Source organism: Cajanus cajan, chromosome 9 (assembly GCF_000230855.2).
Source record: "Cajanus cajan strain Asha chromosome 9, NIPB_CcT2T_4, whole genome shotgun sequence".
NCBI lineage: Eukaryota > Viridiplantae > Streptophyta > Magnoliopsida > Fabales > Fabaceae > Cajanus > Cajanus cajan.
This window is the reverse complement of record NC_138525.1, coordinates 47,478,464-47,503,088: the sequence shown is the minus strand read 5'-3', so window position 1 is coordinate 47,503,088 and position 24,625 is coordinate 47,478,464. Positions and strand designations below refer to the sequence as shown.

General features: G+C 42.2%; 1 protein-coding gene across 1 annotated transcript in view; it reads left to right on the top strand.

The window, feature by feature from the left end:
- The window catches only part of LOC109813255 (ABC transporter B family member 6), a 30,327-nt gene extending 17,434 nt beyond the window's left edge, over positions 1 to 12,893 (top strand). Inside the window, exon 7 of the mRNA XM_083064477.1 lies at positions 12,802 to 12,893. Within this exon, the coding sequence (XP_082920603.1) occupies positions 12,802 to 12,864 (63 nt within the window). The 3' untranslated portion in view covers positions 12,865 to 12,893. The remainder of the gene's footprint in view (positions 1 to 12,801) is intronic.
- The last annotated feature ends 11,732 nt before the right edge of the window (positions 12,894 to 24,625 follow it).

The window sequence follows — 24,625 nt, the reverse complement described above, 5'->3', positions numbered from 1 at the left end:
GTATATAGATCATATGCACCAAGCTTGTTAATCAATCCTAGGACCCCGTAATGATTTGGTGAAGACATCTGCCAACTGATCAGTAGAGTTAACAAACTGAGTAGTAATGTCCCCAGATAAAATCTTCTCACGAATGAAGTGACAATCTATCTCAATGTGTTTGGTCCTCTCGTGAAATACTGGATTTGAGGCAATATGAAGGGCTGCTTGGTTATCAAATATGAGAGTCATCTGTGTAACTTCGCCAAATCTCAGTTCTTTAAGCAACTGTTTGAGCCAAATAAGCTCACACGTAGCAGAGGCCATGGCACGGTATTCTGTTTCTGCACTAGATCTTGCCACTACATTCTGCTTCTTACTTTTCCACGAAATCAAGTTATCGCCAATAAAGACACAATAACCTAAGGTGGATCTCCTGTTAGAGGGAGAGCCTGCCCAACCTGCATCTGAGTATCCCACAACTTGGGTATGATTGTTGTAGCCATATAATAAACCTTTTCCTGGAGCACCTTTGATATACTTCAGAATGCGGATGACTGCATTCCAATGTCCTGCACATGGAGAATTGAGAAATTGACTCACCACACTAACCGCAAAAGAGATGTCAAGACGAGTTACTGTGAGATAATTCAATTTCCCAACCAGTCTTCTGTATCTCTCGGGATCTGAGAAAGGCTCCCCCTGACTCGGTAAAAGTTTGGTATTAGGATCCATAGGTGTATCAACGGGCTTGGAATTCATTAGCCCAGTTTCCTCTAAAATATCCAATGCATACTTTCTTTGAGATATTACAATTCCATCTGTAGATTGCGCTACCTCAATCCCCAAGAAATACCGAAGTTTACCAAGGTCTTTTGTCTGAAAGTGATGGCAAAGATGTTGTTTTATCTGAGAAATGCCATGATGATCACTACCGGTAAGAACAATATAATCAACATACACTATCAAGTAGATACACCCAGCAGGGGAATGTTGATAAAATACCGAATGATCAGCTTCGCTTCGAGTCATACCAAACTGTTGGACTACAGTACTGAATCTACCAAACCATGCCCTTGGAGACTGCTTAAGACCATAAAGTGATTTGCGGAGACGACATACCAAACCGGAAGACTCCCCCTGAGCAACAAACCCAGGAGGTTGCTCCATATAAATTTCCTCAAGCAAATCCCCATGAAGAAAGGCATTTTTAACATCCAGTTGATAGAGAGGCCAACGGCGAAGAGCAGCCATGGCTAAGAATAATCTGACAGAGGTCATCTTGGCAACAGGGGAGAAAGTGTCACCATAGTCTAATCCAAAAATTTGAGTATAACCTTTGGCGACCAAACGAGCTTTGAGTCGATCAATGGTGCCATCAGGACCAACCTTGACTGTGAAGATCCATCGACATCCAACCACAGACTTCCCAGGAGACAAAGAAACAAGATCCCAAGTACCATTGTGATAGACTATGGCCAAGGCCAAGGAATCCAAGAGGTGATATCATAAAAGAACCAAGAGGAATGAGATGATCTTCAAGACCTTTTCATATGTTTTGTACATAGTTTCTTTTGTATAGGTTATTTTTGCCTTTGTATTTGTAAGGCACTTTATTTCCCTTTTTAGTAGCTATTGTATATTGATTCTAGGGTAGGTTACTTGGACACTTTGACTCCATTTAACCTAACCTAGAAATACATTCTTTTCTTAGTTTTCTAGTAGGAGTGACATTAGTAAATTAGAGAGTGTCCTTAGTAAGCTAGAGAGTGCTCCTAGCAATTTAGCCAAAGGTGGTCCTAGGCTAAATTTTTCATATTGGACTCATTTTACTCCTAATTTTTCATAGATTTGATTTAGCTAGGTTCCATTCCCATTGAATGAACCTAACTAAACCAAATTAACCATTTTCAAATCAAAAGGAGTAAATTAATTCCAAGAAGCCGCCCAACTTAGAAGTGTGTTCACACTTGTGTGAACACTTGTGTTCACACTTGGACGAAATTCATGGAGTTTCTTAAGCTTGGAATCTTGAAGCACAAGCTTCTCCTTGGCTAGCTTACCAAGCAAGCCAAGTGAGAAGCTTGCTCTCCAAGCCTCTTGACCTTGGACGGTTTATCTAGACTCAACCATGGTTCCTAGTGAACCATGGTCAAGACTAGCTTGCTCTCCAAGTTTCCTACTCCTATAAACTTGTAATTCTTTGATTGTAAAACACTTTTGACCAATTTGAGAAATGAAATCTGAATTTTCTCTCTAAATCAAGAGTCACAAAAACCGAAGAGAACTTTCTCTCCTAAGTTCTCTCCAAAGGTGCTTCAACCTTACCTTGGTTCCTTAAGCTTCTACCTCAAGCTAAGGAGTAACCGAGCCACTTCAAGGCTTCTTCTCCATTGAAGAACACTTCAAGGAGCTTCAAAGAGTCATTGGAGTCTTAACCTCAATAGCATTCACGGTCCTAAGCATGGAGCAAGTGAAGGAATCATCAATCTCCTCACCTAGTTCCATCATTTTTGGTATCTAGAGCCTAGTGCTCTTGAGGTTTTTGTTTCTAACTTTTTGTTCTTGAATCCGTGTTGTATCTTCCTCCTTTTACATGTCTCTTTGTGTTGCTGCATGGATCTAGTTTTAATAAATATGTTGATGGATCCTTATGTCACATATGAAGTAATTGATTCATAGTTTTGCTTGTTCCTTATTCTTGAATCAATTTGTGGTGCGCCTAGGTTCCTATACTTGTGCGTTTTGATTTTTGCTTGAGTCTTCTCCATTCCTATAACATGAGTCCGTGATTGGACATTGATAATGTTAGTGTATGTTTTTGTTTTTGAATCATATGTTTTGTCTAGAGTCATGTGTAGTCCTTTGAATGTCATTGATTCCTAGACTAGCTTGTTTTAACCTAGTTTTTGTGTTGTGTTGATTGAGTCCGAAATTTTTGTGGAATTTTCTTATTGAATCTGTACCTCACCATATGTGCTTTTGTTTTACATCATTGAGTTCTTAATTTGCTATTAGTCCTAGCAAATTTCCTAGAGTTAGGTTTCTATTATGTCTTGTTAAAAGTTTGTCAAAAAAAAAATTGTTAAACACTACTCCTATTAGGTTTCTTGTGTCTTGTTGAGTGGCTGAAACTTATTGAAATTTTTGAACATTAAAACAGAACCAAAACAGAGGTGTGAGTGTCTTAAATGCATTAGAAAAACAAGAGAAAGAGTGCTTAAAAATTTGACAAAAAAATAGTACAAAATTGTGTAGCACTAGTTGAAAATTGCATGTGAACACCTCTTGTTTTGTGTCAAATTTTGCTGCAGTTTTTCTACCTTAAAACCGAGACTCCTAAGTGATCAAAAGGCATTTAAAACTCCTGAACATTGAAAGAAAAATAAGAGAAAAATATTTTACTAAAAAGAAAAGAAAGAAAAAGCAAAAGAAAAAGCCAAAAGGAGTGAAAATTTTGCTTAAAATTGCTCTCGGTTTTGATGAATTTTTGCTTACATTTTTAGTTGGTCCAGCCACCTATTTGTGTCTTGTTTTTGTTCATAATCTTAGCTTTTAATTTTGTAATCCATTCTAGTGCCTTTCCTAGGATACTCTTGTGTGTGCTAGCTTCCAAATTTGCCTTAATTTTTGCTTGTCAATTTGTGGAACTCTTTCTAGTCTTGTCTCATTTTCTTCTACCACTTGGTGTAGCCATTCTAAATTGTTCATTTTCAGTTTTAGCACTAATATTCTAGTCTTGAAGGTGGTTGAGTGCTTCTTAAAAGGTGTAGGAGGCCAAGGCAAGAGATATCTACTTGAAGGCTTTGGTGGTTGCTTAGGGAGTTTGTTCTCTCTTGGTGACAAGGTTCTTGAATACACCTAGAAGTGACTAACCTCAAGGTTACTTCTAAAAAAGGAGTGAAACACCTTTGTGAGGCTGCAGTTGGTGGCTGAATTGGAGCAAGAAAGAACAAAGCTAATTGTGAAATTTTTTTGTGAAAATTTAGAACAAATTTTAGTGACGGAAATTTTTGATTCTAAAACCTACTTCTCCTTACAAAATCCGTGACTAACATTTGCTTCTAATTAGTGGCTAATTTGTTTTTCTTAAAATTAGGTGCAGCTACTAATTTCATTTGAGTGTGAATTTACATTTCATTTAGAGTGTGAATTTGCATTTCATTTGAAGAAAATTTGAATTTCATTTTCTTGTAATTTTTAATTTCCAAATTTTTTGTACAAGGCCTTTATTAAGGAGTGTCTTGGAGTGCCTTTGGTGTATCTCCATCTCTCCTTAAGAACTCTTAATAGCTAATCACGTGTAGTACTTGTGAGAGTGGTCCTTGAAGGTCTTTGGTGCCTTTCAAGCTCTCACTTAGGTTTAATTGCTTTCAACGTCTAGTTTAAGTTTTCAAGCAATTTATGTTTTAAGCAATTTATGTTTTCAGTCATTTAAGTTTTCATGCAATTTAAGTTTTCTTGCTCTTTATGTTTTCAAGCATCTTATAAATTGTACACATAGGCACTTGCTTGTTATTTTTCCTTAAGAAAAGTTCTTTGTGAAAATTGTTTTGTGCAAGACAAAAGTACAAGGGGGTTTAGAGATTTTTACTTGAAGAGGCTTGGTTATTAAGTGGCTCTTTAGTAGCTCACCTCCCTCCAAAGTTCAATTTGTACTCTTAGACCTCTAAGTGCCAAGTCTAAAGCACTCCAAAACTTTATTTTCATAAAAACTATTTTTGTGTGAAAAAAAAAATATCTCTTGAATTAAAATGTCTCAAGATTCCTCCCATAGTGAAAGTGATGGCTCTCCAAAAAGTCTTTCTTACATTACTAAAGAGCTCAAATCACTTAAACTATGGAAAAAGCAAGAGTCCATTCAAAGAGAGAAGGAAAGAATTGAAAGAGAAGGACAACTTGCTTATCTTGAGGAAGAGTTGAGAATTTTAAGACAAGAGGAGGAAAAATTGAAAGAAGATATGAAGAAACATAAAAAAAAGAGTAGGAGCTCACATTCCCAATACACATCCCCTAATGAAAGCATGAATCAAGGGGATCACTACCAACATATTCCTAGGAGAACTACTAGGCCAAGGGAAGTCAAGGTTGACCTCCCACAATTCTTTGGCAAAGATGATGTGGAGTCTTATTTAGATTGGGAAATGAAGGTTGAGCAACTCTTTGCTTGCCATAGGGTAAGTGAAGAGAGGAAAGTACCTTTGGCTGCCCTTAGCTTCCAAGGGCATGCCATGTATTGGTGGACAGCCCTAGAGAGAGAGAGACGCCTCCACAATGATCCTCCAATTCAATATTGGAATGATCTTAAAAGTGCAATGAGGAGGAGGCACATTCCCACCTACTATGGGAGGGAGCTTATGAATAAGCTCCAAAGGCTTCAACAAAGAGATATGTCTGTAGAACTCTATAGACAACAAATGGAGCTTTTAATGATGAGGGCATGCATAAGAGAAGAGGAAGCCACTACAGTAGCCAGATTCTTAAGTGGTCTTAACTTAGAGATTAGAGACCAAGTGGAGCTACTACCCTACAGGGACCTAAATGACTTGGTCCAACTTTGTGTAAGGGTAGAACAACAAATGTTGAGAAAATCTTCTAAAAGGGAAAGCTCCCACTCTAGATCTCTTAGGAAAGACTACTTGGAGGAAGAAAAACCTTTTGAAAAGAAAATTATTTCAGAACCCTCCAAAGAATTAGCTAAAAGGAAAGAGAAAAATAAAGATAAGGATAGAGATCTCATCACTCCACACACTAGCACAAAGACTAGTGATATTAAATGTTTCAAGTGTCTAGGGAGAGGTCACATTGCTTCTCAATGTCCTACAAAGAAAGTTATGATCTTAAGGGGGCATGACACTTATAGTAGTCAAGAAGAGACTACTACCTCCTCTTCTAGTGAGAGTGAGGTTGAAACAAAGCTTCAGAGGTCCAAAGTGGAGCCAATTTATCCTTATGAAGGAGAGCTCCTAATGCTTAGGAGAATCCTTCATAATCAACCTAGTGGTACCCTATCACAACGAGAGAACATCTTTCATACAAGATGTAATGTTTTAAATAATGCTTGTTCTCTCATTGTTGATAGTGGTTCATGGTGCAACTGTTGTAGCACTAGGTTGGTTAAAAAGTTGAGTCTAATTACTATGCCACATCCTCAACCTTATCATTTGCAATGGCTTAATAAGGATGGTGACATAGTAGTTAACCAACAAGTGAAGGTCAAATTTTCCATTGGGAAGTATGAGGACCAAGTTTTATATGATATAGTACCAATGGAAGTTTGTCATATTTTGTTAGGAAGACCATGGCAATTTGAAAAGAAAACAGTACATGATGGTCTTACTAATGAAATTACCTTCACTCATAAGGAAAAGAAATTTGTGTTTTATCCTCTCTCACCTCAACAAGTGGCTGAGGATCAAACACAAATGAAAATAAAAAGAAAAAGTGAGAAAGTAGGGAAGAGTAAAGAGGAAGAAATATCCTCTAAGGGAGTTATGTCTAAAGAGAATTACTTTGTCAATAAAGAACCTATGAAAACTATTCTCTTTATTCATAAAGACCTTAACTCTTACCCTCACGCTGCCACTAGTCTTGAAGAAGAGATTCACAAATCCATTATTTTTAAAGAAAAAGAATCTCAACTTCAAGATTTTGTGAAGGAGAAGTGGACTTCTTTTAGTTCTACTTCTCATGCTACTTCCTTGGTGGTGCCCAAGGTAGATAGTCTTCTTACCTTAGTTGTGTCAATAATGCACCCAATTTATGGAATATATTATTCGTTGGATATAACATCTGAACCTTCAAGGTTCCTTGTGACAAATTCTTTTCATAACTATCCAACAAATAATATAATCCAAAATTGTTTAGGGAATTTCTTAGTAATATTTTCCTTATTTTTTAGGAAAAGCCTAGCTTACCACATAGGGTACTTTAGGCAAGATATTTTAGTTTTTAGGATTAAGTCTTTAGTGTGCTATAGTTTTAGCTTTAGCACATTTTTAGGATTTAGAAATATACCTAGTCTATGTTTAGGAGAAGATCCTATTCATTATATTAGTAGGTCTAGTATCATAGATTTCTTTAGGGTTCATGAAAGGATTCCTTCTAGGATACTCCTTTCACATTTATTTGTTGAAAATATCACTTCTAATGAATTTCATTATATATTTGTAGGTATGGCCAATAATCATGAGGACCCTCGAGATTTGAGGTCAAATCCTTTTCAAGAGGGAGGGGATGATAGACTATGGCCAAGGCCAAAGAATCCAAGAGGTGATATCATAAAAGAACCAAGAGGAATGGGATGATCTTCAAGACCTTTTCATATGTTTTGTACATAGTTTCTTTTGTATAGGTTATTTTTTGCCTTTGTATTTGTAAGGCACTTTATTTCCCTTTTTAGTAGCTATTGTATATTGATTCTAGGGTAGGTTACTTGGACACTTTGACTCCATTTAACCTAACCTAGAAATACATTCTTTTCTTAGTTTTCTAGTAGGAGTGGCATTAGCAAATTAGAGAGTGTCCTTAGTAAGCTAGAGAGTGCTCCTAGCAATTTAGCCAAAGGTGGTCCTAGGCTAAATTTTTCATATTGGACTCATTTTACTCCTAATTTTTCATAGATTTGATTTAGCTAGGTTCCATTCCCATTGAATGAACCTAACTAAACCAAATTAACCATTTTCAAATCAAAAGGAGTAAATTAATTCCAAGAAGCCGCCCACCTTAGAAGTGTGTTCACACTTGTGTTCACACTTGTGTGAACACTTGTGTTCACACTTGGACGAAATTCATGGAGTTTCTTAAGCTTGGAATCTTGAAGCACAAGCTTCTCCTTGGCTAGCTTACCAAGCAAGCCAAGTGAGAAGCTTGCTCTCCAAGCCTCTTGACCTTGGACGGTTTATCTAGACTCAACCATGGTCAAGACTAGCTTGCTCTCCAAGTTTCCTAATCCTATAAACTTGTAATTCTTTGATTGTAAAACACTTTTGACCAATTTGAGAAATGAAATCTGAATTTTCTCTCTAAATCAAGAGTCACAAAAACCGAAGAGAACTTTCTCTCCTAAGTTCTCTCCAAAGGTGCTTCAACCTTACCTTGGTTCCTTAAGCTTCTACCTCAAGCTAAGGAGTAACCGAGCCACTTCAAGGCTTCTTCTCCATTGAAGAACACTTCAAGGAGCTTCAAAGAGTCATTGGAGTCTTAACCTCAATAGCATTCACGGTCCTAAGCATGGAGCAAGTGAAGAAATCATCAATCTCCTCACCTAGTTCCATCACATTGTTCTGAAGAGCACACAGTTCATCAAGCATGGCTTGTCTCCAACCAGGGTGGGCCAAGGCATCACCTACATTTTTAGGAATAGACACAGAGGAAAGAGAAGAGAGACAAGTATATTGGGAGGGGGATAACCGGTGATAACTCAGAGTAATATAATGAGGGGAAGGATTACGAGTAGAACGATTACCTTTCCGGAGGGCAATAGGGAGGTCAGACTCAAGTGGTGGGTCCGGAGGAGACGAAGGAGGTGGCACCGAAGTAGAGTCGGGTGGGAGTCCAATGGGAAGGCTAGAGCGTTGCCGACGATGATAAACTTGAAGTGGAGGCGGAGGCGGAGGTGGGGGGTCGGGTAACATAGCAGACACAGGAGGAGTATCAAAAATAAGAGGTAAGGGTGAAGGGGCAATGACAGGTGTAGGAGAAGAGGAAGAAGATGAAAAGTAGAGGGAAGACTCAAGAAAGGTGACATCAACTGAAATTAAGTAGCGACGAAGGGAGGGTGAGAAACATTTATACCCTTTTTGAGACCTAGGATACCCTAAAAAGACACATTTGTGAGACCGAGCGGATAATTTGTCAAGACCAGGACTGTGATTATGGACAAAACATGTAGATCCAAAGACGCGAGGTGGTAGAGGGTGGAGAGGTTGAGTGGGAAATAAAATAGAGTGAGGTATTTGGTTGTTGAGGACAGTAGATAGCATTTGATTGATGAGGTAGCAAGCAGTGAGGACAGCATCACCCCAAAAAGGTTGAGGAACATTACCATGAAGTAAGAGGGTGCGAGTGGTCTCAATTAGGTGTCTATTTTTTACGCTCAGCCACCCCATTTTGTTGAGGGGTATATGCACAAGAAGTCTGATGAAGAATGCCATGGGAAGCCATGAAGGCTTTAAAGGAGTGAGAGAGGTATTCACGAGCATTATCACTACGAAAAGTACGAATAGAAACACCAAATTGAGTTTGAATTTCATTATAAAAGGATTGAAATATGGAAAATAATTCGGAACGAGATTTCATTAAAAATAACCAAGTACATCGAGAGTAATCATCAATAAAAGTGACAAAATACTGAAATCCTAAAGTGGACTTGACCCGACTCGGCCCCCAAATATCAGAATGAACTAAAGCAAAAGGAGACAACGCTCAGTTGGGGACACTCGGAGAAAAAGAACTACGACTATGTTTGCCTAATTGACACGACTTACACGACAAATGAGACAACTTAGACAGACGTGGTACAAGTTGTTGAAGCTTGGCAAGGCTAGGATGACCTAATTGAGCATGGATGAGGGAAGGGGAATCTGCCACCAAACCAACAGGAGCAGAGGTGCGTAGGTGATAAAGGCCATGAGACTCACATTCGGTGCCAATCATCCGTCCCGAACTCCGGTCCTGTAAGAAAACAGAATCTTTAGTAAAAGAGATAAGACAATCAAGAGAGCGAGTAAGACGACTAAGGGATAATAGATTAAAGGGAGACTCTGGGACATAAAGGACATTGTCAATGGAGAGAGAAGGAGAAAGGTGGACAGTACCAACACCATGAGATGTGGCGCGAGAACCATTAGCCATAGTGATAGAGGGTAAAGAAGCAGAGGTAGAAAGAGATGAGAAAAGAGACCGATTACCAGAAATATGATCGGTTGCACCAGAATCTAGGACCCAAGGGCCAAGAGAGGTGGAGTGAGTGAGACCAACAAATGAAGGACCTGTGTGCGCAACAGAAGCAGTGGAATTGGAAGCTTGACGTTCTTCATACCATTTAAGGAAGTCATTGAAGAGAGCTAGGGGCCCAGAGCCAGAACTATTAGAGGGGGTAGCACCAGATGCAGTAGAGACAGGAGAGGCAGTGTGGGCAACAACAGTAGTAGGGCGAGGGGGACGACCATGTAAGACATAGCAACGGTCAATTGTGTGGCCCAGTTTGTGACAGTGATCACACTTGGGACGACCTTTTCCCGGTTTGCGAGAACGCTGACGATCATCACGTTGAGAAACCAAAGCAGAGGAGTCGCTAGTGGGAGCTGAAGAAGGTATGTCAGGGGAAAACTTGCAGGGCACACGCAACAGAGTGGACCAAGCCGAGTTCAAGGTAGGCACGGTCGGAGATCCCAAAATCTGATCACGAATGGAAGAGTACTCATCAGGAAGCCCATACAATGCCATCAACATAAAGAATGTTTGGCGTTGCTCTAGTTCCTTGGCAGGAGTGTCAGCAGGAGGCAAAAGTTCATTGAAGTCATGTAGGAGGCCATGAACTTTGCCCAAATACTCAGCCATGGAGCCATCAAGACGTCGTGGGGAGATGATATTCTGGAGGTTTTGACACACACCATAGAGACGTTGAGTATCATTGGTGTATAACACTCGGGTTTGTTCCCATACATCAACACATGTCTCATGGGCACGAAAAATTTGCTTTAAGGAGGGATGAATAGTCGACTTAGGGACACTACAAATTTGAGCGTCAATTTTCATCCAACGAGGACGATCCTTCTCATCAAGAGAAGGAGCTGTTTGGGTAAGGTGAGCAACATAATCCTGTCCCTTAAGCCAAAGTTTGATATCCGAAGCCCAAGTATCATAATTGGTGCCATCTAACTTGTCAATGGAAAGAGGGACATTGACATAATTAGTGAAAATAGCAGAGTCAGGCTGATCAGCGGAAGAGGAAGCCATAGATGCTGTAACAGGAGAGAGAAACAGCAACAGGAGAGAGAAAAACGGCCCGAGAAGGAAGAGATCCGGGACAAACGATGGCCGATCACAAAACAAATCACAGATCTGGGTAGAGGGGGTCTGGGCGAGTCTGGCGTCGGTGATCGCCGCCGGAAAAGTCGTCAGACGTGCCGCCACGCGCGGCGGCCGACGGAGAGGAGAGAGAAACTGCGCGAGCATGGAACCGGCGCGTGGGGGCGCGTGCAGCCTCCGTTTGCCACGCGACTGGCGGCGTTGGGTTCGCCGGAGGAAGGCGAGTTGGGTGGGGCGGTTGCCGGCCGGAAAGGCGGCGGCGGCGGCAGCGAAGAAAAAAACCCTAAAAAAAATAGGAAAAAAATTGCCGGAAGGAGACACGATAGGGTGGGTAGCTGGAAAACGGAATGAGACACGTTCTCCGGGCACCGATGAATAGTGGGTCCACCGGGAGGTCAAGGATTAGGCTCTAGATACCATGTTGAGAGTAATGATGAATGGAGAGAACATATTCCTTGTGTATTGCAAAGCACAAGATGTGTTTAAATACAAAGTAGTGGGCCTAGAATTTTCATTGATCTTAGAAAAACTTCTAGAATTTTCTTTATTTCTAGGAATATCTCTGGTATTTTTATTTCTTTCGTATACTTTATTATATATGAGATCGTAATTTTAGCTTTGATTGAAAGGCATATATTTGATAGAGTTTTTTTCTCACCTTTCCAATCTTTGTTCATATAGGTTGCAAAAGAGTTCAGTAGTGTGTCATTGATAGTGTAAAAAAAATCTTTTGATTGTTCAATCGCAATTGCGATTGCATCATATTTAAGGATAATAGTAATTAGAATTTTTCTTAACAATATTTTTGTCAAGAAAATCTTCTCTATAGGCTCTCATTTGACTAACTATTTCTTTTATTCTAGAATATTAATCTTTTATGGTCTCAGATTCTTTCATTTTTATTAATTCAAACTCATGTCTTAGGGAATGAAGTTTAACATTACATATATACCTCATCACTTCCTTGAAACTCTTCCTATATTGTGTTGCAAGCTTCCTTTGCACTTGTACGTGGCTCTCATTATTCTTGGAAAATTTGTGTCATCAACTACTTGTTGAAGAACAAATAACGTCATTAAATTTTTCTATTTTTTTTTCTTTAACCCCTTCCTCTGAGCTACAATAAGAGTAGAGGCGTCTTCTAGAATAGTAAGTTCATCTTCTATAACGTCCCATAAATCTCGAGAGCAAAAACAATGTCTTCATTTTGATACTCCAAAAATCATACTTTTCTCCAATGAAAATAGGAACTGGAATAGATGATGGTTGATTGGTAGTAGTCATAGGATGAGAAAATATTTTAAAAAATAGTATAAAATATAGTTGGGTTTTTCTAGAAGTAGTTGAGAAATTTATCTACGCCTAGTAAATGACCGAACGTAGCTCTGGTACCACTAATAAATTTTAAAAATATCAAAAGACAATTAGTTTTATTTGTTGGAAGAATGATAGTAACATGAGTAGTCTTGAGAAATTGTATATGATAGTTGAATAGTAATTGATAGTGAATAATAGGAATTTATTTGATTTTAGAGAGTAGTAGTAGTAGTTGTTGTGCTTACAATGAAGTCTCACTTTACCTATTTATAAGCATGGTGCACCACCTTTGGATAATAGAAGAAATGTATAAAATTTTTAGACTCTTCAAGTCTCTACACTCTTTTAGTTTTTTATAGAGACTTATATATTTTATCTTATATTTTTTAGAATTTTCTTTTTTTTTTCCTAGAATTTTACATCATAATTTAACAGAAATGCTGCCGGTGTGGCTAACCATAGGGTTTTCAGGTTCAACCGGCTCGTCCAGATAGGAAAACGTTATTCATTCGTGGGAGTTCACTTCAACTCTGAATTCCACGCATTCAGAGGTAAACAAAGACAATAACATCGTAAGTAAATACAAGTTACAAGTCGAAGTAGTTGTTGCAGTGGCTTGTTCTATTTCTTTTGTGCTCATCATGGTCTTTGGTGTTTCTTGGTTGATCTTGTTCTTCGTCAAGAAAAGAAGCACCGAGGGTGGTTTTGATGACTTGGATAGAGGAGCCATGCCTAGAAGGTTTGGTTAAAAATATTAGTTGCAATTTATTTTTATTTATGATTTCTATAATGTTTAAACCTTTTTGGTTTAAACAGGATATGTGTTAGCATTTTGTAAAATCAAACCGTTAAGAAATCAAGTGTAGAATAGGATTAAAGGCCCTAGCTTGATTCCATTTTTAAAATGTAATTATAGAAAATTAACATTGCTAAATTAATTAATCTTCTACAAAATTAAACATGATATTTTTTTTTTCTTTCATATTACTATTAATTTTCTTATGTGCAGTCAACTATTTTCAAATTTCTACCTAGATGATTCAAAAATAATAATAAATAAAAAACTTCTAACTATTGTACGGAACATACGTTATCTTAATTTCAGTCTATATGCATTTAATTACTTTTTAATGGTTGCGAGTTAATGTTAACACCTTTATCATTAATCTTGCCGAGAATCTCACGTAGTGTTTTCAATAACTTTTCTTTAAATTTTTTTCATTAAATAAATTCCCTTTCTTATCAAAGAAAAATTGTAGATGGAGATGATACTTCTAAGACTACTGAACAGATAAATCAATAACATGTTAAAAATTCTTAAATCAAGTATTAACATCTGTACCGGAGAGACCGTATCGGTCACGTGGGCCAACACGTGCCATTTCGTCAGACACTCATGCATAGTAAGCCACGTACAAGCATCACCATCAACGTCGGCTCGGCATGAGGCCGAGAACCAACATCAGTCTGGTTAATGCCAATATGGACCATCATCACTCATCGAGTCGGCTCGGTCAAGTACCGTTCCGACATAGATCATACCGGAAGTATACAAGCTGCTGTATACGGACTAGACGGTTCGGTCATTTGCCGTTCCGACTAGTATTGAATTGTCGGCTCGGCCTCTTGCCGAAGGGTTAAACAAGTCATAACGGTAATCACAATTAAGAAAGGTAAGTACATGATTAAAGCCTAACAACCAATTAGTACCGTATTACCTAATTTGGTAAATATCTGAGAAGGCCCATCACGCTCAGGCCCATGTCAGATGCTATAAATAGGTCACACATAACAAGGTATGTCACTGTTCATTAATTATCCTAGAATATCGTGCTTATCCTTACTTGAGCGTTGGAGTGCCTTTTGCAGGTACCTCCCCCCTCTGAAGAATTCGTTTGAAGTATCCGTTCGGCCCTTCTTACCAAGAAGACTACGAGTGTATCCTTAAGCAGGTACATTTTGGCGCCCACCGTGGGGCCGAACCGATAGCATTGCAGAAGCACTGAAAGTTTACGAGTAAAAGAATCATGGTAAAGACAAGGAATACTAATTTTGAAGGGCAACAGTCTGAAGACGAGCATCAGTCCGGGGCCGAGACGGTTGAGGAGACAAACTTGACCGATGTGGTGCGCCAGATGAAGGAAGAAATGATCGCCATGAAACAACAGCGAGAGAGAGATGCTGCCGAGATGGCTGCATTGAGAGAAGAGAATGCTGCGCTGAAAAATCAATACCGGGATCCCACATGGAAACCATCTGAGACAACTCACACACAGGGGTCGTTCCACTTGCAGGGCCCTCACTCTTCTCTTCCCCACACCTCCGTCACCGCTCCAGCTGCGCACGCTTCGGTCGGCCGACCGATCCAGCCTTTGCCGGCCGGAGCACATCGGCATCCTTTTACCCCGAACATCATGCAGATGGCACTCCTTGACCATTGGAAGTCTTTGCCCTTAGACAAGTATGATGGCACTACCGATCCAGATGAACACGTGGATGTGTTCTTGACTCAAGTTACTCTAAGCACAAACGATGATGCTGCTCTATGCCGAATCTTCCCAACATCCTTAAAGGGACGAGCACTGAGTTGGTTTACTCGGCTTCCAGCCAACTCGATCGATTCGTTCAGTACGTTGGCTTCCCAGTTCACAATTCAATTTGCTACCAGTCGGCCTCACCAATTGACCTCGTTGGCACTAATCAGCATTCGTCAGGAGAAGAAGGAATCTCTTCGGACATTCATGAGCCGATTCAACAAAGCGACGCTCGAAATTCGAGACTTAAACCCTGCTGTAGCTCTACACCACCTTACCACTGCCTTGAAGCCAGGGCCTTTTGCCAACAGCATTTGTAAGAAATCCCCTACAGACATGGATGATTTGCGTCGGCGAGCCGACAAGTACATGCAGATGGAGGAATTGGCCGAGTTCCGGAACCAAGCCCGAGTAGAAGTGTCAACAAAACCTGACAAGCTGGCCGAGCCGAGTTTTCGGAGTCGACCGAAAGAGTTGGTTCCCCGCGAGAAGCCTCCTCGGGGACCAAGGTACTCACAATACACGCCCCTCAATACTAGCCGGTCAGCAGTATTAGAACAAGCACTGGCCTCGGATATACTGGTCATCCTAAAACGAGCATCAACCCCTCCTCGGGCCGATACGACCAAGTCATGCAGATATCATCGCAACCGTGGGCATTCAACTGACGATTGTTTGGCTCTGAAGGATAAGATTGAAGACTTAGTCAAGCAGGGACAGCTGCAAGGTTTCGTTGAGCGTCCAAACCGATCGAGATACTAAGACCGGTCACGGAGACGCGACCAACTCGAACAAAGGACAGAAACACGTTCTCGCAGAGAACGTAGTCGGTCTAGAGATAGAAGAGAGGATGAGCCTTCGGCACAGCCTCGACGAGTCATCAATACCATTGCCGGGGGATTCGCCGGAGGTGGCTCGTCTTCATCTGCACAAAAAAGACACCTGCGGGCTGTCCGGCATGTTCATGCCATCGAATCTGCTCGTCGCCGCCTTCCCACTATAACTTTCACAGAAGCTGATTTTAAAGGCATCGATCCGGACCAGGATGATCCAATGGTAATCAGCGTCGAAATTCACAATTGTATTGTACGCAAGATGCTGGTCGACCAAGGAAGTTCGGCCGACATCCTCTACTGGAATACGTTCAAGCAGTTGGGCATCCCGGAGTCCGAGCTAGTTCCGTATGATGAACCCTTGGTCGGGTTCTCCGGCGAACGGGTCAAGACCAAGGGATACATCAAGTTGTCGACTCGGTTCGGATTTGAAGGCGCCGAATACCGAGATGTTTCAGTTAAATATGTGGTGGTACACGCCAGCACATCTTACAACATTCTCCTTGGACGACCATCACTGAATCGGCTCGGAGCAGTCGTATCTACCCCTCATTTGGCCATGAAATTTCCGGCCGAGTCAGGACGAGTCGTCACGGTTCATGCCGACCAAAAGACGGCGCGGGAATGTTACTTCGCTAGTTTGCGACTGCCAAGAATAAAAGATGAGGTACCTAGGAGGCCGAGTGGGGTTCACTCGGTGTCCCATCATTCGACTGTGGACCTTGATCCCCGGATCGATCAGGACGAAAGAGTCGAACCTGTTGATGACAAACAACCGATTCAAGTAGGGGTGTTGGAGTCACAAGTCACTTATATAGGAGCCAACCTGTCCGAGCGGGAACAATTGGCTGTCAGCCAAGTGATCCTCAAAAATAGTGACCTATTTGCTTGGCATCCCTCTGACATGCCCGACATTGATCCTAGTTTCCTCTGTCACAAATTGTCCATAAGCAAAGAAGCAAGACCGATCGCTCAACGGCGTCGAAAGGCTGGGGAGGACAGGAAGGCGGCAATAGAGGCCGAAGTGAGTAAGTTGCTAGAAGCCAAGTTCATCCGGGAGGTACACTACTCAACTTGGCTAGCTAATGTAGTAATGGTCAAGAAACCGAATGGGAAATGGCGCATGTGTACTGTCTACACTAATTTGAACAAAGCCTGTCCGAAGGATGCCTATCCGCTACCAAACATTGATCGGCTCGTCGATGGGGCATCTGGCCACAAATTCCTGTCATTCCTGGACGCATATTCCGGATATAACCAAATCCGAATGCACCCTCAGGATGAAGAGAAAACGGCGTTCATCACCGAAACAGCCAATTACTGTTACCGAGTTATGCCCTTCGGCCTGAAAAATGCCGGAGCCACTTACCAACGGTTGATGAACAAAATTTTCAGTGACCACATTGGCCGATGTATGGAGGTGTACGTTGATGACATGGTAGTAAAGTCAAGTAGCGTATCTGTACACGCACAAGACTTGACTGATGTGTTTCACGCGCTTCGGCACCACCAAATGAGACTCAACCCCGACAAGTGCGTATTCGGGGTCTCAGGCGGCAAGTTTTTAGGGTTTATGTTGTCCAGTCGCGGCATTGAAGCAAATCCTGACAAGTGCCAAGCCATTCTAAGCATGAAAAGCCCAAGTACCCTGAAAGAAGTTCAGAAGTTGGCAGGCCGGCTCACTTCGCTCTCCCGTTTTCTTCCTTGCCTAGCTGAGATAGCTAGACCCATCCTCCTTTTGCTCAAGAAGACCGAGCGATTCCAATGGACCCAGGAGTGTGAAACATCATTCCAACATTTCAAGGAGCGCCTTAGTACACCCCCAGTCCTTTCCAAACCAGTTGCCAACATTGACATGATCATATACTTAGCGGTCTCCGATAGCTCAATTAGCGCTACGCTAATACAAGAAAACCGAGAAGGGCAACAACTAGTGTATTTCATTAGTCGGACTTTGCAGGAGGCCGAACGACGATACCAGTTAATTGAAAAGGTAGCCTTAGGACTCATCTACACTGCTCGTCGACTCAGACAATACTTTCATAGCCACAAGATAATTGTTCAGACCGATTGTCCAGTGGCAAAAGTATTAAGAAAACCAGAGATTGCCGGCCGAATGATGGCATGGTCGGTCGAGTTGTCAGAGTTCGATTTGTCCTTTGAGCCGAGAGGTCCAATCAAGTCGCAGCACTTGGCTGATTTTGTTAACGAGCTTACCCCTTCGGGGCGTTTTGAAGACGAATCATGGACCTTGCATGTCGATGGGTCTTCTAACGCCCAAGGCAGCGGAGCAGGAGTGATACTGGCTAGTCCCTCAAGCGTCACAATTGAGCAGTCCCTTCGGTTCGGTTTTCGTGCCTCGAATAACCGAGCGGAATACGAGACCCTACTAGCTGGGATGCGGTTGGCAACCGAGATGGATGTGAAGCGAGTCATATGCTGGACCGACTCAAAGATAGTGGCCGAGCAGGTCAATGATAATTTCCAAGTTAAAGATGCGAACTTATTACAATACTATCATCTATTCCAAAAATTGAAGGATGAATTCAGCGAGGTTCAGGTTCGCCATGTTTTGTGTAGCAACAATGAACGAGCTGATCAGTTAGCTCGGCTCGCCAGCAGCCGGAAGCTGGGACAGATGCGCACCACTATTCATCTTGAAGTTCCCTCCCCAAGCGTAACAACCGAGTGCATGGCAATAGATGAATCACCCTCATGGACTACACCCATTCGGAACTATATCACTAACGGCGCAGTACCGGCCGACCCGTTAGAGGCTAAGAAGTTGCGAACACAGGCGGCTCGGTACTCCATGATAGCCGAGGACCTCTACAGACGGGGGTTCTCCACCCCGCTGCTCAAATGCATAGATAGTCACCAAGCAGATTACGTGATGAGGGAAGTCCATGAGGGTATTTGTGGCTCCCATTCCGGAGGACGAACCTTAGCAGCTAAAGTCTTGCGGGCCGGTTATTATTGGCCAACTCTGAAGGGGGACTGCGCCGACTTTGTCAAGAAATGTGTTCAGTGCCAAAAATACGGGAACCTCATCCATGCCTCAGCTGCTGAACTGCATAGCATCAGCTCTCCATGGCCGTTTACTTTATGGGGCATTGATGTACTCGGCCCATTTCCGGTGGCGAAGGGACAAGTTAAGTTTCTCCTCGTAGCTGTCGATTACTTCACAAAGTGGATTGAGGCCGAGCCGCTTGCTTGCATCTCCGCCGATAATGTCCAGAAATTTGTCTGGAAGAACATAGTTACCCGTTTCGGCATCCCATATGCCATCATCTCGGATAACGGCCTACAATTCACAGACAAAAAGTTCAACTCTTTCCTTGAAAACCTTGGCATCCGACATAGGTTTACATCAGTTGAACACCCCCAGTCGAACGGCCAGGCCGAAGCGGCCAATAAGGTTATCCTCACCGAATTAAAGAAACGGCTCGGTTCGGCAAAAGGGGCATGGGCCGAAGAGTTGCCAGAGGTCCTTTGGGCGTATCGATGTACACCACAATCAGCAACAAAAGAGACACCCTTTCGCCTGACTTACGGCGCGGACGCCATGATCCCGATTGAAGTCGGAGAGCCATCATTCCGAAGACAGCACTTCCATGAGGAGTCTAACAATGCTTCGCTCCGAGCCGAGCTTGATGTCCTCGATGAAGCACGGGAAAAAGCACAGATTGTGGCCGAGGCATGTAAACAACACATGACATGCCGTTTCAATTCAAGTGTTAAGCCGAGAACATTTCACGAAGGTAATCTTGTATGGAGAGCAACTGGGTCAGCCAGACGCAACTCTTCAGAAGGGAAGCTATCAGCCAACTGGGACGGCCCTTTCCGGATACGGCATGTCCTCAACAATGGAGCGTACAAGTTAGAAGAGCTGTCCGGCAAGGTCGTTCCTCGGACATGAAATTCTACTCATTTGAAGACATATTACAGTTGAATCAACATCATGTATTTACATTTCAACTATGTATAATGATGCACTCTTTTCCTTGAACCGGTCTTTTCTCCTCTTAAAAAATCGTGAAAAGAGGTTTTGACCGGCAAGGTTTTTAATGAGGCATCCAATCAATAACAACACAGTTCAATTATCTTTGACTTACTATACATTATGTCTCTCGGCTAAGGATGTGACTTTCAATCCTCCAAGTCTTCCCTCCCGAGATGTCTCTCGGCCAAGGATGTGACTTTCAATCCTACAAGTCTTCCCTCTCGAGACGTCTCTCGGCCAAGGATGTTACTTTCAATCCTACAAGTCTTCCCTCCCGAGATGTCTCTCGGCTAAGGATGTGACTTTCAATCCTACAAGTCTTCCCTCCCGAGATGTCTCTCGGCTAAGGATGTGACTTTCAATCCTACAAGTCTTCCCTCCCGAGATGTCTCTCGGCCAAGGATGTGACTTTTAATCCTACGTCTTCCCTCCCGAGATGCCTCTCGGCCAAGGATGCGGCTTTAGTTTTAGATCTTCTAACCCGAGATGACTCTCGGCCAATGAGAAAAACATTGCGAAAAGAATTCAAAGCAGTATACGAAGAGAAAAATCGAATTTATTAAAAGGCACTATCGGCCTAGCAACAAAAAAAAACGGGCACTATTGGCCCGAAATTACAACGCAAAAACCTAAGAAACTACCTCCGCCTCGCCAGGAATCGGACCAGCCTCAGGCGCTTCTTCCTCCTGAATTGTAACATCCTCATTTGGCTCGTTCGCCCGAGTCGGAGCTTCCTCGTCGGCTTGTTGATCAGGAGGAATAGAAGTGAGGTCCACCAGCTTCCCTTGAAAGAAATCTTTCGTCATGTCAAGATGGAAGTCTGGCGGAAAGTCGCCGAAATGACAGGCTTGCCGAGCCGCTTGGGCAAAGCCGGCCTGATGCTGGCTAAGGACCTTGGCACGCGCTTTCTCCTTATAGGCCTCGAAAGCGGTCTTCTCATCATCCAACCCCTTCCCTAGAGCAGTAACCTTGTCGGTCTCGGTCTTCAAAGCAAGTTCGAGACGCTGAACCTTCAAGGCCAAGTCGTCGGCAACCCGCCCTCTGCGATCCATTTCAGCCTGGTACTTGCTGTTGGATGTTTGAGCGTCTGTTAAAGCCGCCAGCGTCTCTTGAAGAGACTTCTCCTGCTCAGCAAGCTGCCGGCGCAGCCCATCAGCCTCGCCGTTCGGCTGCATAACTATGCTTTGGGCCATTGCCACGGCCCGCACTTGGAACTCGCAGAAGAAGCTCCATTTTTGAGCCGATCTCCTGCGACTCAGCATCCCTTGGCCGGCTTCAGAAGTTAAGTCTTGACTCAGGAAATCCTGAGCGTTGACGTTCCCGGCCAAAAAACTTTTCGAAGATAGACCTTCTGGAACAGGGGGGCTAGCCACTCGGCGTTGTTTGGCCCGGCGACTTTCTTCCTCGGCCCTTGCATCCGGCCTTCTTTTTTCAGGTTGGGGCCGAGTGGGTTTCTTTTTCCGAGCCGACGACCCTACCCCACCAGCTTGGACGGTAGCTTGATTCCCACCCATCGGGGCTGAAGTCTTGTTTCCAGTAGTCGCCGCCAATTGATTCCGGATCAGGTTACGGATGTCTAGATCGTCATCTCCATGGGCAGCCATTATACCTGCACATTATTAGTCACAATCAATGATAACACACAAATTTAATTAAATAAGAAAGGTACTATACCAATTAGTTCCTCGACTACATCGGCCGATTCAAACAACCGGATCAGAGGACGACATGGTAGAGGCCGAGGTAGTTTGTCTAAAAAACTTAGACTCATTCTCTCCTCCGGGGACATGCGTGATTTGGAAACCGTGTCGTACTTGCGCGGCTTTCGGGTCCAATACAAGGGAAATAGGGGATTCCCTTCGGCATCAAAGAAATACTTTTTTCCTGGTTCTGGCCGAATCATCACCTTCATAAATCCCACTTTAAATTTTTTGTACGAGGTGGTAAAAGGTTGCAGCAAGCAATCATTGTGACGAATCAACGACAGCCACTTAGCCTTTTTCGTCGGCCGAGACGTATAGAAGTGCAGGAATAGATGTGGAGTGGGTTGGAGACCGAGGGCTAGACACAAATGCCTAAACCCTTGCATAGCGGCCCAGGTGTTCGGGTGAAGTTGGGTCGGCGCCACATTAAGAAGCCGAAGTATACTCATGAAATAATCGTCAAAAGGGAGGGATATCTTCAGATCCCGGAACATATAATCATACACGTAAAAGAATGGGTATTTGGACGATCCTTGATTCAAATAAACGAAGTCTGGATTCGAAGCCCCGTCACCTCGGCACGGTTGGAAAAAGACAGCAGAAGGTTCTTCAACTTCGGGAAAGTTTAAAAACTTTATGGCTGATACGAAGTCCACAAGAGACTTCTTGCTCGTATACCGAGAGTATACACTACCAACTTCACCATGTACCCACGAATACCCGGGAGTCGATATGGGAGGAAAAATTCTTGACGATTCCCCACCCCGACTCGGCTGATCTTCAGAACCCACAGCCGATGCCGAATCATTCCCGCTTTACGACCGATCGGACCCCGAAGCCGACTCTGCGGAATCGCCCCCATTCGAAGCTGAAGCCGACGCTACCTCCTGGTTCGGCGTCGTCCTTAACCTAGATTCCTCTTCGTCCCCAGAGGAGTCAACATGAACAATGTCCAGGTTAGCCAGTACGTACTTGATGATTGAACTTGACCAATTGCTGTTGAGTACTCAAAACGCTCTCAAATATCTTCGGCTCGGAGCAGCTAGTAAGTTTGCATGTGGAAACCCTTCCTCCTACACATCTATTTATAGGCGTTCTTAATAGGCAACTGAAGAGACACCCCCTCGTGCCTACCGTTGGATCATTTAGATCCAACGGTCTAGGGCGCGCAACTCTTCGCATGCGTCATTAATGACCAACGGTTATATCCCTTCGCTTCCCACCATAACTTCTCGCGTACGCCATCAAATGCCCAACGGTTACAACCCTTCATATCCCACCATCAGTTGTAACCCTTAGCTTCTTCTTCAAGACACCAACTGAAAAATCCTGTTTTTATTTCATTAACCTTTCGCGTCGCTTCGCTCCTCAAAGGCTAGGGGGCTTGTGTACCGGAGAGACCGTATCGGTCACGTGGGCCAACACGTGCCATTTCGTCAGACACTCATGCATAGTAAGCCACGTACAAGCATCACCATCAACGTCGGCTCGGCATGAGGCCGAGAACCAACATCAGTCTGGTTAATGCCAATATGGACCATCATCACTCATCGAGTCGGCTCGGTCAAGTACCGTTCCGACATAGATCATACCGGAAGTATACAAGCTGCCGTATACGGACTAGACGGTTCGGTCATTTGCCGTTCCGACTAGTATTGAATAGTCGGCTCGGCCTCTTGCCGAAGGGTTAAACAAGTCATAACGGTAATCACAATTAAGAAAGGTAAGTACATGATTAAAGCCTAACAACCAATTAGTACCGTATTACCTAATTTGGTAAATATCTGAGAAGGCCCATCACGCTTAGGCCCATGTCAGATGTTATAAATAGGTCACACATAACAAGGTATGTCACTGTTCATTAATTATCCTAGAATATCGTGCTTATCCTGACTTGAGCGTTGGAGTGCCTTTTGCAGGTACCTCCCCCCTCTGAAGAATCCGTTTGAAGTATCCGTTCGGCCCTTCTTACCAAGAAGACTACGAGTGTATCCTTAAGCAGGTACAACATCCATTTAATAATTATTTGAAATTAAATAATATCCAATTTTACATTAGATTTTATTTATCGATGATCACTAGATAATAAATTCCTTTTTATTAAAGGTATCAAATAAATTTCTTAAAATTATAAAATGTTTATGAAGAATAAAGCTACTAATTTAGTCTTTAAAAATATAAAATATTTGTAAAATTAATCCTTTTGTTTCACTGGATTTAATCAATCTTACGGGCATAAAGATGAATATAATGTCCTTTTACATACTTAAAAAATAATTTATTAAAAATGCTCAAAAACTAATAGTAATACATAAATTTAAGAGACAAAACAATGGGAAAATTTGAAGAATTATTGGATTTACTTGCCAATCTTTAAAGATGATCATATTTTTCAATCATTTTTTAATAACCTTCTTCGACGTAAAAATAGAAATAAAAGACAGAAGTATTTCATAAAACGAGGTAATGTGACAAAGAGATAAAGATAAAATGTTTTTTTAGAAAGTATTATGTATAGATAAGTGGGAATAGCATAGGTCATCTTTTAAATTAAAGATCAAATATCTTTTTTACTATAAAAATTAATCTTTAAATAATAGGTTAGTGACACCTAATTTCGTATGGACCCATAAACAAAGAAATGGACATCGAGTATGAAGAAATCGAGTCCTCGAAAGGCTAGAAACGACATGACACGACAAGACATCAAGAGGTCCAAAGCCCAATAAGGGTGAATTAAGAGTCCGGAACGGGCCGTTTCCAAACCAGAACGGGCCGTTCCAATCTTCTCAAAAGGCCTAGAAACCCTAGGTCAGAATGAGTCGTTCCCAATCCAAAATGGACCGTTCTGACATAGTTTGTTACGAGTAAAATTTAAATCCAGAACAAGTCATTCCGATTCCGGAACGGGCCGTTCCAGATTCAAATTTTATTCGTAACAGAATGACCTAGAACGAGACGTTCTGGTCAGTTATGATATTTATAAGTAGCCGCGTTAGGCACTGTTTATGGGACCAAAAAATGATCTAAGAAAATCCCATATAGCTTGAAAATTCTTTCTCTCCCTCTTATTGTATTTCTTTAGATTTGTGAGGCAGTCTGTAGTGTGAAAGGTAGCCAAAAAGCACCTAAGAGTCTCCATACTTGAAGAATTAATAAAGTTCGGTCAAGAGGTATTTCAGTCAATACCTTTCTCTTCCCTTTACTTCCTCTTTTTGATAA